We start from the raw sequence: 15,365 nt of genomic DNA, 5'->3' as shown, positions 1-15,365 counted from the left end.
ACCCGACGCGTCTTCATTGGTCAAATGACCCACCCGACGCGTCTTCATTGGTCAAATGACCCACCCGACGTGTCTTCATTGGTCAAATGACCCACTCAATGCATCTTCCATCATCAAATAACCCACTCGACGCGTCTTCATTGGTCAATTGACCCACCCGACGCGTCTTCATTGGTCAAATGACCCACCCGACGCAACTTCATTGGTCGAATGACCCACTCAATGCATCTTCCATCATCAAATAACCCACTCGACGCGTCTTCAATCGTCCAATAACCCACCCGACGCGTCTTCATTGGTCAAATGACCCACTCAATGCATCTTCCATCATCAAATAACCCACTCGACGCGTCTTCATTGGTCGAATGACCCACCCGACGCGTCTTCATTGGTCGAATGACCCACCCGACGCGTCTTCATTGGTCGAATGACCCACCCGACGCGTCTTCATTGGTCGAATGACCCACCCGACGCGTCTTCATTGGTCGAATGACCCACCCGACGTGTCTTCATTGGTCAAATGACCCACCCGACACGTCTTCATTGGTCGAATGACCCACCCGACGTGTCTTCATTGGTCGAATGACCCACCCGACGTGTCTTCATTGGTCGAATGACCCACCCGACGCGTCTTCATTGGTCAATTGACCCACCCGACGCGTCTTCATTGGTCAAATGACCCACCCGACGCAACTTCATTGGTCGAATGACCCACTCAATGCATCTTCCATCATCAAATAATGAACCCAACGTGTCTTCAATGGTCCAATAACCCACCCGACGTGTCTTCATTGGTCAATTGACCCACCCAACGCGTCTTCATTGGTCGAATGACCCATTCGACGCGTCTTCATTGGTCAATTGTCCCACCCCACGCGTCTTCATTGGTCAATTGTCCCACCCGACGCGTCTTCATTGGTCAATTGTCCCACCCGACGCGTCTTCATTGGTCAATTGACCCATTCGACGCGTCTTCATTGGTCGAATGACCCACCCGACGCGTCTTCATTGGTCAATTGACCCACCCGACGCATCTTCATTGGTCGAAAGACCCACCCGACGCGTCTTCATTGGTCAATTGACCCACCCGACGCGTCTTCATTGGTCAATTGACCCACCCAAAGTGTCTTCATTGGTCAATTGACCCACCCGACGTGTCTTCATTGGTCGAATGACCCACTCAATGCATCTTCCATCATCAAATAATCCACCCAACGTGTCTTCAATGGTCCAATAACCCACCCGACGTGTCTTCATTGGTCAATTGTCCCACCCGACGCGTCTTCATTGGTCAAATGACCCACCCGACGCGTCTTCATTGGTCAATTGACCCACCCGACGCGTCTTCATTGGTCAAATGACCCACTCAATGCATCTTCCATCATCAAATAACCCACTCGACGCGTCTTCATTGGTCAATTGACCCACCCGACGCGTCTTCATTGGTCGAATGACCCACCCGACGCACCTTCATTGGTCGAATGACCCACTCAATGCATCTTCCATCATCAAAGAACCCACCCGACGTGTCTTCAATGGTCCAATAACCCACCCGACGCGTCTTCATTGGTCGAATGACCCACCCGACGCGTCTTCATTAGTCGAATGACCCACCCGACGCGTCTTCATTGGTCAATTGACCCACCCGACGCGTCTTCATTGGTCAATTGACCCACCCGACGCGTCTTCATTGGTCGAATGACCCACCCGACGCGTCTTCATTGGTCAATTGTCCCACCCGACGCGTCTTCATTGGTCGAAAGACCCACCCGACGCGTCTTCATTGGTCAATTGACCCACCCGACGCACCTTCACTGGTCGAATAATCCACCCGATGCGTCTTCATTGGTCAATTGTCCCACCCGACGCGTCTTCATTGGTCGAAAGACCCACCCGACGCGTCTTCATTGGTCAATTGACCCACCCGACGTGTCTTCATTGGTCAATTGTCCCACCCGACGCGTCTTCATTGGTCAACTGACCCACCCGACGCGTCTTCATTGGTCGAATGACCCACCCGACGCGTCTTCATTGGTCGAATGACCCACCCGACGCATTTTCATTGGTCAATTGACCCACCCAAAGTGTCTTCATTGGTCAATTGTCCCACCCGACGCGTCTTCATTGGTCGAATGACCCACTCAATGCATCTTCCATCATCAAATAACCCACTCGACGCGTCTTCATTGGTCGAATGACCCACCCGACGCGTCTTCATTGGTCGAATGACCCACCCGACGCGTCTTCATTGGTCAATTGACCCACCCGACGCGTCTTCATTGGTCAATTGACCCACCTGACGCGTCTTCATTGGTCAATTGACCCACCCAACGCGTCTTCATTGGTCAAATGACCCACCCGACGCGTCTTCATTGGTCGAATGACCCACCCGACGTGTCTTCATTGGTCGAATGACCCACCCGACGCGTCTTCATTGGTCGAATGACCCACTCAATGCATCTTCCATCATCAAATAATGAACCCAACGTGTCTTCAATGGTCCAATAACCCACCCGACGCACCTTCATTGGTCAATTGACCCACCCGACGCGTCTTCATTGGTCAATTGACCCATTCGACGCGTCTTCATTGGTCAAATGACCCACCCGACGCGTCTTCATTGGTCGAATGACCCACCCGACGCGTCTTCATTGGTCAAATAACCCACCCAGGAGTTTGGGAGGGACCCAGGAGTTTGGGAGGGACCCAGGAGTTCGGGGTGGGGACCCAGGAGTTCGGGGTGGGGACCCAGGAGTTCGGGAGGGACCCAGGAGTTCAGGGTGGGGACCCAGGAGTTCGGGGCGGGGGGGAGGGGGGAAGATCCAGGAACTCAGGGGGAGGACCCAGGCATCCAGGAGGGACCCAGGAGTTCGGGAGGGACCCAGGAGTGCCCCAAAGGACCCAGGCGTTCGGGAGGGACCCAGGCGTCCGGTCCCCCCCACAAACTGTCAGCCCAGGTGCCACCAGGTCCAGTTTAACTCTTTATTGTTGGTGCCACCGGACGCTGTCCCCACGTGTCATTGTGTGTCCCCCCGTGTCCCCACATGTCACCGCGTGTCCCCAACCCCGTGGGGACGCTCAGATCTTGCCGGGGAAGGTCCCCTCGGCGCGGTATTCGTCCCACGTTGTCACCTGTGGGGACATGGGGACAATGGGGGGGACATTGTGGGGGACATGGGGACACTGTGGGGGACACTTGGGGGGACAAGGGGACATTGTAGGGGACATGGGGACAATGGGGGGACACAAAGGGGACACTGTGGGGGACACAAAGGGGACATGGGGACAATGCGGGGACACTCTGGGTGACATTGGGGTGTCATGGGGGACGCAGTGACAACGGGAGGGACATTGTGGGGGGACACAAAGGGGACATGGGGACACTTGGGGGGACATTGTGGGGGACATGGGGATACATGGGGGGACACAAAGGGGACGTGGTGCCACTATGGGGGACACGGGGACAATGGGAGGGACATGGGGACAATGGGGGGACATTGTGGAGGACATGGGGACACTGAGAGGGACACAAAGGGGACATAGGGACACTGTGGGGGACACGGGGACAATGGGAGGGACATGGGGACATTGTGGGGGACATGGGGACACTGGGGAGACACAAAGGGGACATAGGGACACTGTGGGGACATGGGGACAATGGGGGATCAATGGGGGGACACTATGGGGGACACTTGGGGGGACATTGTGGGGCACATGGGGATACATGGGGGACACAAAGGGGACATGGATACATTGTGGGGGACATGGGGACAATGGGGGGACAGAAAGGGGACATGGGGACAATGCAGGGACACTCTGGGTACATTGGGGTGTCATGGGGGACACAGTGACAACGGGAGGGACGTTGTGGGGGGACACAAAGGGGACATGGGGACATTGTAAGGGACATGAGGACAATGGGAGGGACATGGGGACATTGGGAGGGACACAAAGGGGACATGGGGACACTGGGGGGTTAATTGGGGGACACTATGGGGGACATGGAGGGGACACTATATGGGGACACTGGGGTGGACACAGAGACATTGTAGGGGACATGGGGACAATGGGGAGACACAAAGGGGACATGGGGACATTGTGGGGACATTGTGGGGACCATGGGGGACACTGGGGGGACATGGGGACACTGGGGGGGACACAAAGGGGACATGGGGACACTGGGGGGGTCATGGCGGGGACACTATGGGGGACATGGAGGGGACACTACGGGGACACTGGGGTGGACACAGAGACATTGTAGGGGACAATAGGGGGACACAAAGGGGACATGGGGACATTGTGGGGACCATGGGGGACACTGGGGGGACATGGGGACACTGGGGGGGACACAAAGGGGACATGGGGACACTGGGGGGGTCATGGCGGGGACACTATGGGGGACATGGAGGGGACACTACGGGGACACTGGGGTGGACACAGAGACATTGTAGGGGACAATAGGGGGACACAAAGGGGACATGGGGACATTGTGGGGACCATGGGGGACACTGGGGGGACATGGGGACACTGAGAAGGACACAAAGGGGACATGGGGACACTGGGGGGTTCATAGGGGGGACACTATGGGGGACATGGAAGGGACATTATGGGGACACTGGGGTGGACACAGAGACATTGTAGGGGACATGGGGACAATGGGGAGACACAAAGGGGACATGGGGACATTGTGGGGACATTGTGGGGACCATGGGGGACACTGGGGGGACATGGGGACACTGGGGGGGACACAAAGGGGACATGGGGACACTGGGGGGGTCATGGCGGGGACACTATGGGGGACATGGAGGGGACACTACGGGGACACTGGGGTGGACACAGAGACATTGTAGGGGACAATAGGGGGACACAAAGGGGACATGGGGACATTGTGGGGACCATGGGGGACACTGGGGGGACATGGGGACACTGAGAAGGACACAAAGGGGACATGGGGACACTGGGGGGTTCATAGGGGGGACACTATGGGGGACATGGAAGGGACATTATGGGGACACTGGGGTGGACACAGAGACATTGTAGGGGACATGGGGACAATGGGGAGACACAAAGGGGACATGGGGACATTGTGGGGACCATGGGGGACACTGGGGGGACATGGGGACACTGAGAAGGACACAAAGGGGACATGGGGACACTGGGGGGTCATGGTGGGGACACTATGGGGGACATGGAAGGGACACTACGGGGACACTGCGGTGGACACAGAGACATTGTAGGGGCAATAGGGGGACACAAAGGGGACATGGGGACATTGTGGGGACATTGTGGGGACCATGGGGGACACTGGGGGGACATGGGGACACTGGGGGGGACACAAAGGGGACATGGGGACACTGGGGGGGTCATGGCGGGGACACTATGGGGGACATGGAGGGGACACTACGGGGACACTGGGGTGGACACAGAGACATTGTAGGGGACAATAGGGGGACACAAAGGGGACATGGGGACATTGAGGGGACACAAAGGGGACACGGGGGACAGTGGGTGGGGGTGGGAGGGTGACCCCAGAGACGTCCCCAGGGCTGTGGGGACACTGAGGGGACACCAAGGGTCAGGGGACACTCAGCGGGTGACACGGGGGGACATTGGGGTGACATTTGGGGACACCGGGGGCCAATTTCTCACCCAGGAGGTCGGACACAGCGACTTGTAGACCCGGAAGTACCACTGGCAGGGGGCGGTGTCGGCCCCGCGGGCGCCCAATGAGCGTTCGCAGCGGTGGAAGTCTGGGGACAATGGGGACAATGGGACAACAGACGTCAATGGGACAATGGGCGTCAATGGGACAATGGGAGTCAATGGGACAATGGGAGTCAATGGGACCATGGGCGTCAATGGGACAATGGGCGTCAATGGGACAACGGGAGTCAATGGGACAACGGGAGTCAATGGGACAACGGGAGTCAATGGGACCATGGGAGTCAATGGGACGTCAATGGGGACAATGAACGTCAATGGGCGTCAATGGGACGTCAACGTTGACAATGAACATCAATGGGCGCCAATGGACATCAATGGGCACCAATGGACATCAATGGGCACCAATGGACATCAATGGGCACCAATGGACATCGACACACATTGATGGACATTGATGGGGACAATGGGCGTCAATGGGACGTCAACGTGGACAATGAACATCAAAAGACACCAAGGGACACCAATGGACACCAATGGACATCGACATACATTGATGGACATTGATGGGGACAATGGGCGTCAATGGGACGTCAACGTGGACAATGAACATCAAAAGACACCAAGGGACACCAATGGACACCAATGGACACCAATGGACATCAACATACATTGATGGACATTGATGGCGACAATGGGCGTCAATGGGACATCAACGTGGACAATGAACATCAAAAGACACCAAGGGACACCAATGGACACCAATGGACACCAATGGACATTGACATACATTGATGGACATTGATGGCGACAATGGGCGTCAATGGGACGACAATGGGGACAATGGGCGTCAATGGGACATCAGTTGACATCAACGGACAGCAATGGGTGTCAATGGGGACAATGGGCGTCAATGGGACGTCAATGGGGACAATGGGCGCCAGTGGGGCGTCAATGGCACAATGCACATCAACGGGACAACGGGCGTCAATGGGCGTCAATGGGGACATCAACGGGGACGGGAGCAACCCAGGCGTCTAGTGGGGACCCAGGAGTTCGGGGAAGGGATTATGGGACATCAATGGGACGTCAATGGGACAATGCACATCAACACACATCAATGGCACTATGGATAGCAAGGGACGTCAATGGATGTCAATGGGATCAATGGGCATCAGTGGGATCAATGGGCATCAGTCAGATCAATGGGCATCAGTGGGACGTCAATGGGGACAATAGGCGTCAATGGGACATCAACGTGGACAATGAACATCAAAGGACACCAATGGGGACAACGGACACCAATGGGGACAACGGACACCAATGGGGACAACGGACACCAATGGACATCAGTGGGCACCAATGGACATCAGTGGGCACCAATGGACATCAGTGGGCACCAATGGGGATCAGTGGGCACCAATGGGGATCAGTGGGCACCAATGGGGATCAATGGGCACCAATGGGGATCAACACACATTGATGGATATTGATGGGGACAATGGATATCAACAGACATCAATGGGGACAATGGGCTTCAATGGGGACAATGGGCGTCAATGGAACATCAGTTGACATCAATGGACAGCAATGGGTGTCAATGGGGACAATGGGCGTCAATGGAACATCAGTTGACATCAATGGACAGCAATGGGTGTCAATGGGGACAATGGGCGTCAATGGAACATCAGTTGACATCAATGGACAGCAATGGGTGTCAATGGGGACAATGGGCGTCAATGGGACATCAGTGGGGACAATGAACATCAACAGACATCAATGGACATCAATGGGGACCAATGGGGGCAATGGGCACCAATGGAGACAATAGACGTCAATGGGTGTCAATGGAACAATGGGTGTCAATGGGCATCAATGGGCGTCAATGGGACAATGGGTGTCAATGGGACAATGGGCGTCAATGGGACATCAATGGGGACAATGAACGTCAATAGACATCAATGGACTTCAGTGGGTGTCAATGGGCACCAACGGGGGACGATGGGGACGATGGGGACGATGGGGACGATGGGACATCGATGGGGACAACGGGGACAACGGGGCATCAATGGGGACCAATGGGGACCAATGGGGACCAATGGGGACCAATGGGGACCAATGGGTGTTAATGGAACAATAGACATCAATGGGCATCAATGGGGACCAATGGGGACCAATGGGGACCAATGGTTGTTAATGGAACAATAGACATCAATAGACATCAATGGGCATCAATGGGGACCAATGGGGACCAATGGGGACCAATGGGGACCAATGGGGACCAATGGAACAATAGACATCAATGGGCATCAATGGGCGTCAATGGGGACCAATAGGGACCAATGGGGACCAATGGGGACCAATGGGGACCAATGGAACAATAGACATCAATGGGCATCAATGGGGACCAATGGGGACCAATGGGGACCAATGGGGACCAATGGGGACCAATGGGGACCAATGGGGACCAATGGAACAATAGACATCAATGGGCATCAATGGGCATCAATGGGGACCAATGGGGACCAATGGGGACCAATGGGGACCAATGGGGACCAATGGAACAATAGACATCAATGGGCATCAATGGGGACCAATGGGGACCAATGGGAACCAATGGGGACCAATGGGGACCAATGGGTGTTAATGGAACAATAGACATCAATGGGCATCAATGGGCGTCAATGGGGACCAATAGGGACCAATGGGGACCAATGGGGACCAATGGGTGTTAATGGAACAATAGACATCAATGGGCATCAATGGGGACCAAAGGGGACCAATGGGTGTTAATGGAACAATAGACATCAATGGGCATCAATGGGGACCAATGGGGACCAATGGGTGTTAATGGAACAATAGACATCAATGGGCATCAATGGGGACCAATGGGGACCAATGGGGACCAATGGTTGTTAATGGAACAATAGACATCAATGGGCATCAATGGGGACCAATGGGGACCAATGGGGACCAATGGGGACCAATGGGGACCAATGGGTGTTAATGGAACAACAGACATCAATGTGCATCAATGGGGACCAATGGGGACCAATGGGGACCAATGGGGACCAATGGAACAATAGACATCAATGGGCATCAATGGGGACCAATGGGGACCAATGGGGACCAATGGGGACCAATGGGGACCAATGGAACAACAGACATCAATGGGCATCAATGGGGACCAATGGGGACCAATGGGGACCAATGGGGACCAATGGGGACCAATGGGTGTTAATGGAACAATAGACATCAATGGGCATCAATGGGCATCAATGGGGACCAATGGGGACCAATGGGGACCAATGGGGACCAATGGGGACCAATGGGTGTTAATGGAACAATAGACATCAATGGGCATCAATGGGGACCAATGGGGACCAATGGGGACCAATGGGGACCAATGGGGACCAATGGGGACCAATGGTTGTTAATGGAACAATAGACATCAATGGGCATCAATGGGGACCAATGTGACAATGGACATCAATGAGACAATGGACATCAATGGGACAATGGACATCAATGGGGACCCAGGAGTGCCCCGAGGGACCCAGGAGTGCCCCGAGGGACCCCGGCGTCCGGGCTCACCCAGGTAGTTCTGCCAGCAGTTCCTGGTCTGGTTCTGGTTGGGGAAGCGACTGTCGAACGGCGCCGTCTTGTACCGCGCCAGCTTGGCCTTCACGTCCTCCGCCATCGCTAATTAACACGCTAATTAACTCGTTAGCGCCCTCACGGGGTCACCCACCCTCCCCCCCAACTCATTAGTATCTTCTGGTAATAATTAATTGCAGCTGAACGATAATTAACGGCCCCTTAATGATAGGAAAGGGGGATGAGACTGGAAAAAGAGGGGAGCTTACATAATTAACAGTATTAATTAACTCTCCCAAGACTAATTAACAGCGTTTACTACTTATTTAAAGCCTCTAATATTAATTAATAACCTCACATTAACTATTAATCCTTAATATTAATTACTATGACTAATAATAACAATGTATCATAACTACCAGTAAGAACACGACAACCTCCAAACACTAATTAATGATGCTAATTAAGCCCCCAAACTAATTATCTAATTAACTCATTGACTAATTAACTAATTAACCAATTAACCAATTAACCAATTAACCAATTAACCAATTAACCAATTAACCAATTCACTAATTCACTAATTCACTAATTAACAGCACCTAGTGCTTATTTAAAGCCACTAATGCTAATTAATACTCTCACGTTAATTACTAATTGCTAATATTAATATGACCAATAATAACTTATAATAACTACGACAATAACCCAACAACCCCGAAACACCAATTAATGGCACTAATTAAGCCCTCCAGACTAATTAACACCCTTTAATGCTTATTTAACATCTCTAATATTAATTAGTAGGCTCCCATTAATTACTAGTTTTTAATACTAATAAACACGACCAATAATGACCAATAATAACAACACAACAACCCCCAAACACTAATTAATGCAGTTAATTAAGCCCCCCAAACTAATTAATAGCTCTTAATACTTATCCAAAGCCTCTAATTCCAATTAATAGCGTCTAATTATTAATTGCTAATATTAATACAATTAACCAATAAAAACGACGCACAATAATAATCAGTAAGAACAACCCCCAAACACTAATTAACCCAGTTAATTAAGCCCCCCCCCCGACTAATTAAAAGCCCCTGGTACTAATTAACCCCCCACATTAAGTATTTTATATTAATACTAATTAATTACCTTAATAACAACGATGAAAACGACTCTTAATGGGAATAATTAACCTAATAAATTAAAAGCAAAACCTCATTAATATTGATCCTTTCTCATTAATTAGTTGCCACTAATGAGTCTCCCCAATAATTACAAAGGGGGGCCCCCCAAGCACTAATTAATGGGGCTAATTAAGAGCCCCATATGAAATATCGCACCCCAATGTTAATGAGTTACTATGATAATCAGGAAATTATGGGGGTGATTAATGGGGTTAATGAACCTCCCAGTAACTCCCAGTGCTCCCAGTTCCCCCCATTGACCTCCCAGTGCTCCCAGTTCCCTCCCAGTAACCCCCAGTGCTCCCAATAGCCCCATCCCAGTGCTCCCAGTAACCCCCAGTTCCCCCCCATTGACCTCCCAGTGCTCCCAGTAACCCCCAGTTCTCCCAATAGCCCCTTCCCAGTGCTCCCAGTAACCCCCAGTAACTCCCAGTTCCCCCCATTGACCTCCCAGTGCTCCCAGTAACCCCCAGTTCCCCCCCATTGACCTCCCAGTAACCCCCAGTGCTCCCAGTTCCCCCCCATTGACCTCCCAGTAACCCCCAGTGCTCCCAGTTCCCCCCCATTGACCTCCCAGTATCCCCAGTAACCCCCAGTTCTCCCAATAACCCCTTCCCAGTGCTCCCAGTAACCCCCAGTTCTCCCAATAACCCCTTCCCAGTGCTCCCAGTAACCCCCAGTAACTCCCAGTTCCCCCCATTGACTTCCCAGTATCCCCAGTGACCTCCCAGTAGCCCCTTCCCAGTGCTCCCAGTAACCCCCAGTTCCCCCCCATTGACCTCCCAGTAACTCCCAGTGCTCCCAGTTCCCCCCCATTGACCTCCCAGTAACCCCCAGTGCTCCCAGTTCCCCCCATTGACCTCCCAGTAACCCCCAGTGCTCCCAGTTCCCCCCATTGACCTCTCAGTAACCCCCAGTGCTCCCAGTCCCCCCCCATTGACCTCCCAGTAACCCCCAGTTCTCCCAGTAACCCCTTCCCAGTGCTCCCAGTGACCCCCAGTAACTCCCCATTGACCTCCCAGTGCTCCCAGTTCCCTCCCAGTAACCCCCAGTTCTCCCAATAGCCCCATCCCAGTGCTCCCAGTAACTCCCAGTTCCCCCCCATTGACCTCCCAGTAACCCCCAGTGCTCCCAGTATCCCCCCCATTGACCTCCCAGTAACCCCCAGTGCTCCCAGTTCCCCCCATTGACCTCCCAGTGCTCCCAGTAACCCCCAGTTACTCCCCATTGACCTCCCAATGTCTCCAGTTCCCTCCCAGTAACCCCCCAGTTCTCCCAATAACCCCTTCCCAGTGCTCCCAGTAACCCCCAGTAACCCCCCATTGACCTCCCAGTAACCCCCAGTGCTCCCAGTTCCCCCCATTGACCTCCCAGTGTCCCCAGTAACCCCCCAGTTCTCCCAATAACCCCTTCCCAGTGCTCCCAGTAACCCCCAGTAACTCCCAGTTCCCCCATTGACCTCCCAGTGTCTCCAGTTCCCTCCCAGTAACCCCCAGTTCCCCCCCACTGCCCTCCCAGTGCTCCCAGTTCCCTCCCAGTAACCCCCCAGTTCTCCCAATAACCCCATCCCAGTGCTCCCAGTAACCCCCAGTTCCCCCCATTGACCTCCCAGTAACCCCCAGTGCTCCCAGTTCCCCCCCATTGACCTCCCAGTAACCCCCAGTGCTCCCAGTTCCCCCCATTGACCTCCCAGTAACCCCCCAGTTCTCCCAATAACCCCTTCCCAGTGCTCCCAGTAACCCCCAGTTCCCCCCCATTGACCTCCCAGTGTCTCCAGTTCCCTCCCAGTGACCCCCAGTTCTCCCAATAACCCCATCCCAGTGCTCCCAGTAGCCCCCAGTATCCCCCAGTATTCCCCCATTGACCTCACAGTAACCCCCAGTGCTCCCAGTTCCCCCCATTGACCTCCCAGTATCCCCAGTAACCCCCAGTTCTCCCAGTAACCCCTTCCCAGTGCTCCCAGTGACCCCCAGTCCCCCCCCATTGACCTCCCAGTGCTCCCAGTTCCCTCCCAGTAACCCCCAGTTACTCCCCATTGACCTCCCAGTGCTCCCAGTTCCCTCCCAGTAACCCCCAGTTCTCCCAATAGCCCCATCCCAGTGCTCCCAGTAACCCCCAGTATCCCCCCCATTGACCTCCCAGTAACCTCCAGTGCTCCCAGTATCCCCCCCATTGACCTCCCAGTAACCCCCAGTGCTCCCAGTTCCCCCCATTGACCTCCCAGTGTCCCCAGTAACCCCCCAGTTCTCCCAATAGCCCCATCCCAGTGCTCCCAGTAACCCCCAATATTCCCCCATTGACCTCCCAGTAACCCCCAGTGCTCCCAGTTCCCCCCATTGACCTCCCAGTAACCCCCAGTGCTCCCAGTAACCCCTTCCCAGTGCTCCCAGTGACCCCCAGTAACTCCCCATTGACCTCCCAGTGCTCCCAGTTCCCTCCCAGTAACCCCCAGTGCTCCCAATAGCCCCATCCCAGTGCTCCCAGTAACCCCCAGTTCCCCCCCATTGACCTCCCAGTGCTCCCAGTAACCCCCCAGTTCTCCCAATAGCCCCTTCCCAGTGCTCCCAGTAACCCCCAGTAACTCCCAGTTCCCCCCATTGACCTCCCAGTGCTCCCAGTAACCCCCAGTTCCCCCCCATTGACCTCCCAGTAACCCCCAGTGCTCCCAGTTCCCCCCCATTGACCTCCCAGTAACCCCCAGTGCTCCCAGTTCCCCCCCATTGACCTCCCAGTAACCCCCAGTGCTCCCAGTTCCCCCCATTGACCTCCCAGTGTCCCCAGTAACCCCCCAGTTCTCCCAATAGCCCCATCCCAGTGCTCCCAGTAACCCCCAATATTCCCCCATTGACCTCCCAGTAACCCCCAGTGCTCCCAGTTCCCCCCATTGACCTCCCAGTGCTCCCAGTTCCCCCCCATTGACCACCCAGTGCTCCCAGTTCCCCCTCCCAGTGACCTCCCAGAGCCCTCACAATGTTCCCAGACCCCCCAATTCCCCCCATTCCCTCCCAGTTCATCCCAGTTCGTCCCAGTTCACCCCAGTTCATTCCCCACCGTCTCCCCTCCAAGTGACTTTCACCACCACCGAGACGCAGCGGAAGCGCAAGCGCGACGCCGGAAGTGGCGCCACCTCCCCCGAGCAACCAAAGGGGAGGAATCATAGAGATACGAAGTGCGGAGCGGCCCGGGCGGGAGGGCGGGGCTGGCGCTTGGAGGACCGCGAAGTGCCATAGAGATGGTGGAGGGAGGGCAGAGCGTCGTCCAGGGCGGGAAATGGCGGTGGGAGGACCCGGCCGCAAAATGTCCCCAAAATGCCCAAATATTGCCCCAAAATCGCCCCAAAAGGCCTTAAAATGCCAAGGAATGCCCCAAAATATCCCAAAATGGCCCCAAAATGCCTCAAAATAAACAAAAATAGCCCCCAAATGTCCTAAAATGCTCCAAACCAGCCCAAAATAGCCCCAAAATGGAGCCCAAATACCTCGAAACGGCCCAAAATGCCCTGAAATAGCCCCAAAATTCCCTGAAATGGCCCCAAAATGGAACCAGAAAACCAGGAAATGGCCCCAAAACGCTCCAAAATGCTCCAAAATTGCCCCAAAATCCCCCTAAAAGGGCCTAAAAATGCCAAGAAATGCCCCCAAATGGCACCAAAATATCCCCAAATGGCACAAAAATAAACAAAAATAGCCCCAAAATGAATGGAAATTGCCCCCAAATGGCCCCAAAATGGAGCCCAAATACCTGGAAATGGCCCCAAAATCCCCATTTCTGTCCCCAACTCCCCCCAGGAACCCCAAAATCCCCATTTCTGTCCCCAAAATCCCTCCAGGAACCCCAAAATCCCCATTTCTGTCCCCAAAATCCCTCCAGGAGCCCCAAAATCCCCATTTCTGTCCAAAAATCCCCATTTCTGCCCCAAAACCCCTCCAGGAGCCCCAAAATCCCCATTTCTGTCCCCAAACCCCACCAGGAGCCCCAAAATCCCCATTTCTGTCCCCAAATCCTCCTCCAGGAGCCCCAAAATCCCCATTTCTGTCCAAAAATCCCCATTTCTGCCCCCAAAACCCCTCCAGGAGCCCCAAAATCCCCATTTCTGCCCCCAAAACCCCTCCAGGAGCCCCAAAATCCCCATTTCTGTCCCCAAAACGCCTCCAGAAGCCCCCAAATCCCCATTTCTGTCCCCAAATCCCCCCAGGAGCCCCAAAATCCCCATTTCTGTCCAAAAATCCCCATTTCTGCCCCCAAAACCCCTCCAGGAGCCCCCAAAACCCCATTTCTGCCCCCAAATCCCCCTCCAGGAGCCCTAAAATCCCCATTTCTGCCCCCAAAGCCCCTCCAGGAGCCCCAAAATCCCCATTTCTGTCCCCAAATCCCCCCAGGAACCCCCAAATCCCCATTTCTGTCCAAAAATCCCCCCAGGAGCCCCAAAATCCCCATTTCTGTCCCCAAATCCCCATTTCTGCCCCAAAACCCCCTCCAGGAGCCCTAAAATCCCCATTTCTGCCCCCAAAGCCCCTCCAGGAGCCCTAAAATCCCCATTTCTGCCCCCAAATCCCCCTCCAGGATCCCCAAAATCCCCATTTCTGTCCAAAAATCCCCATTTCTGCCCCCAAAACCCCTCCAGGAGCCCCAAAATCCCCATTTCTGTCCAAAAATCCCCATTTCTGTCCCCAAACCCCACCAGGAGCCCCAAAATCCCCATTTCTGTCCCCAAATCCCCATTTCTGCCCCAAAACCCCCTCCAGGAGCCCCAAAATCCCCATTTCTGTCCCCAAATCCCCCCAGGAACCCCCAAATCCCCATTTTTACCCCCAAATTGCCGCCAACCGGCGGGCTCTAGGACCCTGGGCAGCGTCTCCCCCCCACTCCGCCTCCCGCGGGCACTTCCGCCCGGTCGTGGGCGGGGCGGTGACG

General features: G+C 54.4%; 1 protein-coding gene across 3 annotated transcripts; it reads right to left on the bottom strand.

The window, feature by feature from the left end:
- Positions 1–2,968: 2,968 nt before the first annotated feature.
- Positions 2,969–15,365, bottom strand: COX6B1 (cytochrome c oxidase subunit 6B1). Of its 3 annotated transcripts, none has more exons than XM_082073847.1 (5): positions 15,261–15,365; positions 10,417–10,460; positions 9,256–9,363; positions 5,650–5,750; positions 2,969–3,132 (listed from the first exon to the last, which is right to left on the bottom strand). In XM_082073847.1, the coding sequence occupies exons 3-5, from the start codon at positions 9,359–9,361 to the stop codon at positions 3,079–3,081; spliced, it is 261 nt and encodes an 86-aa protein (XP_081929973.1). In that variant the 5' UTR covers positions 9,362–9,363; positions 10,417–10,460; positions 15,261–15,365; the 3' UTR covers positions 2,969–3,078. The 3 variants fall into 3 exon arrangements, with proteins under 3 accessions (XP_081929973.1, XP_081929972.1, XP_081929974.1); XM_082073846.1 differs by lacking the exon at positions 15,261–15,365 and adding an exon at positions 13,503–13,618; XM_082073848.1 differs by lacking the exon at positions 15,261–15,365 and adding an exon at positions 13,503–13,596 and having other exon boundaries at positions 9,256–9,375.

The sequence above is a fragment of the Streptopelia decaocto genome (genome assembly GCF_964273445.1).
Source record: "Streptopelia decaocto genome assembly, chromosome: 28".
NCBI lineage: Eukaryota > Metazoa > Chordata > Aves > Columbiformes > Columbidae > Streptopelia > Streptopelia decaocto.
The sequence above is the reverse complement of the archived record's forward strand: the minus strand, read 5'-3'. Positions and strand labels throughout refer to the sequence as shown.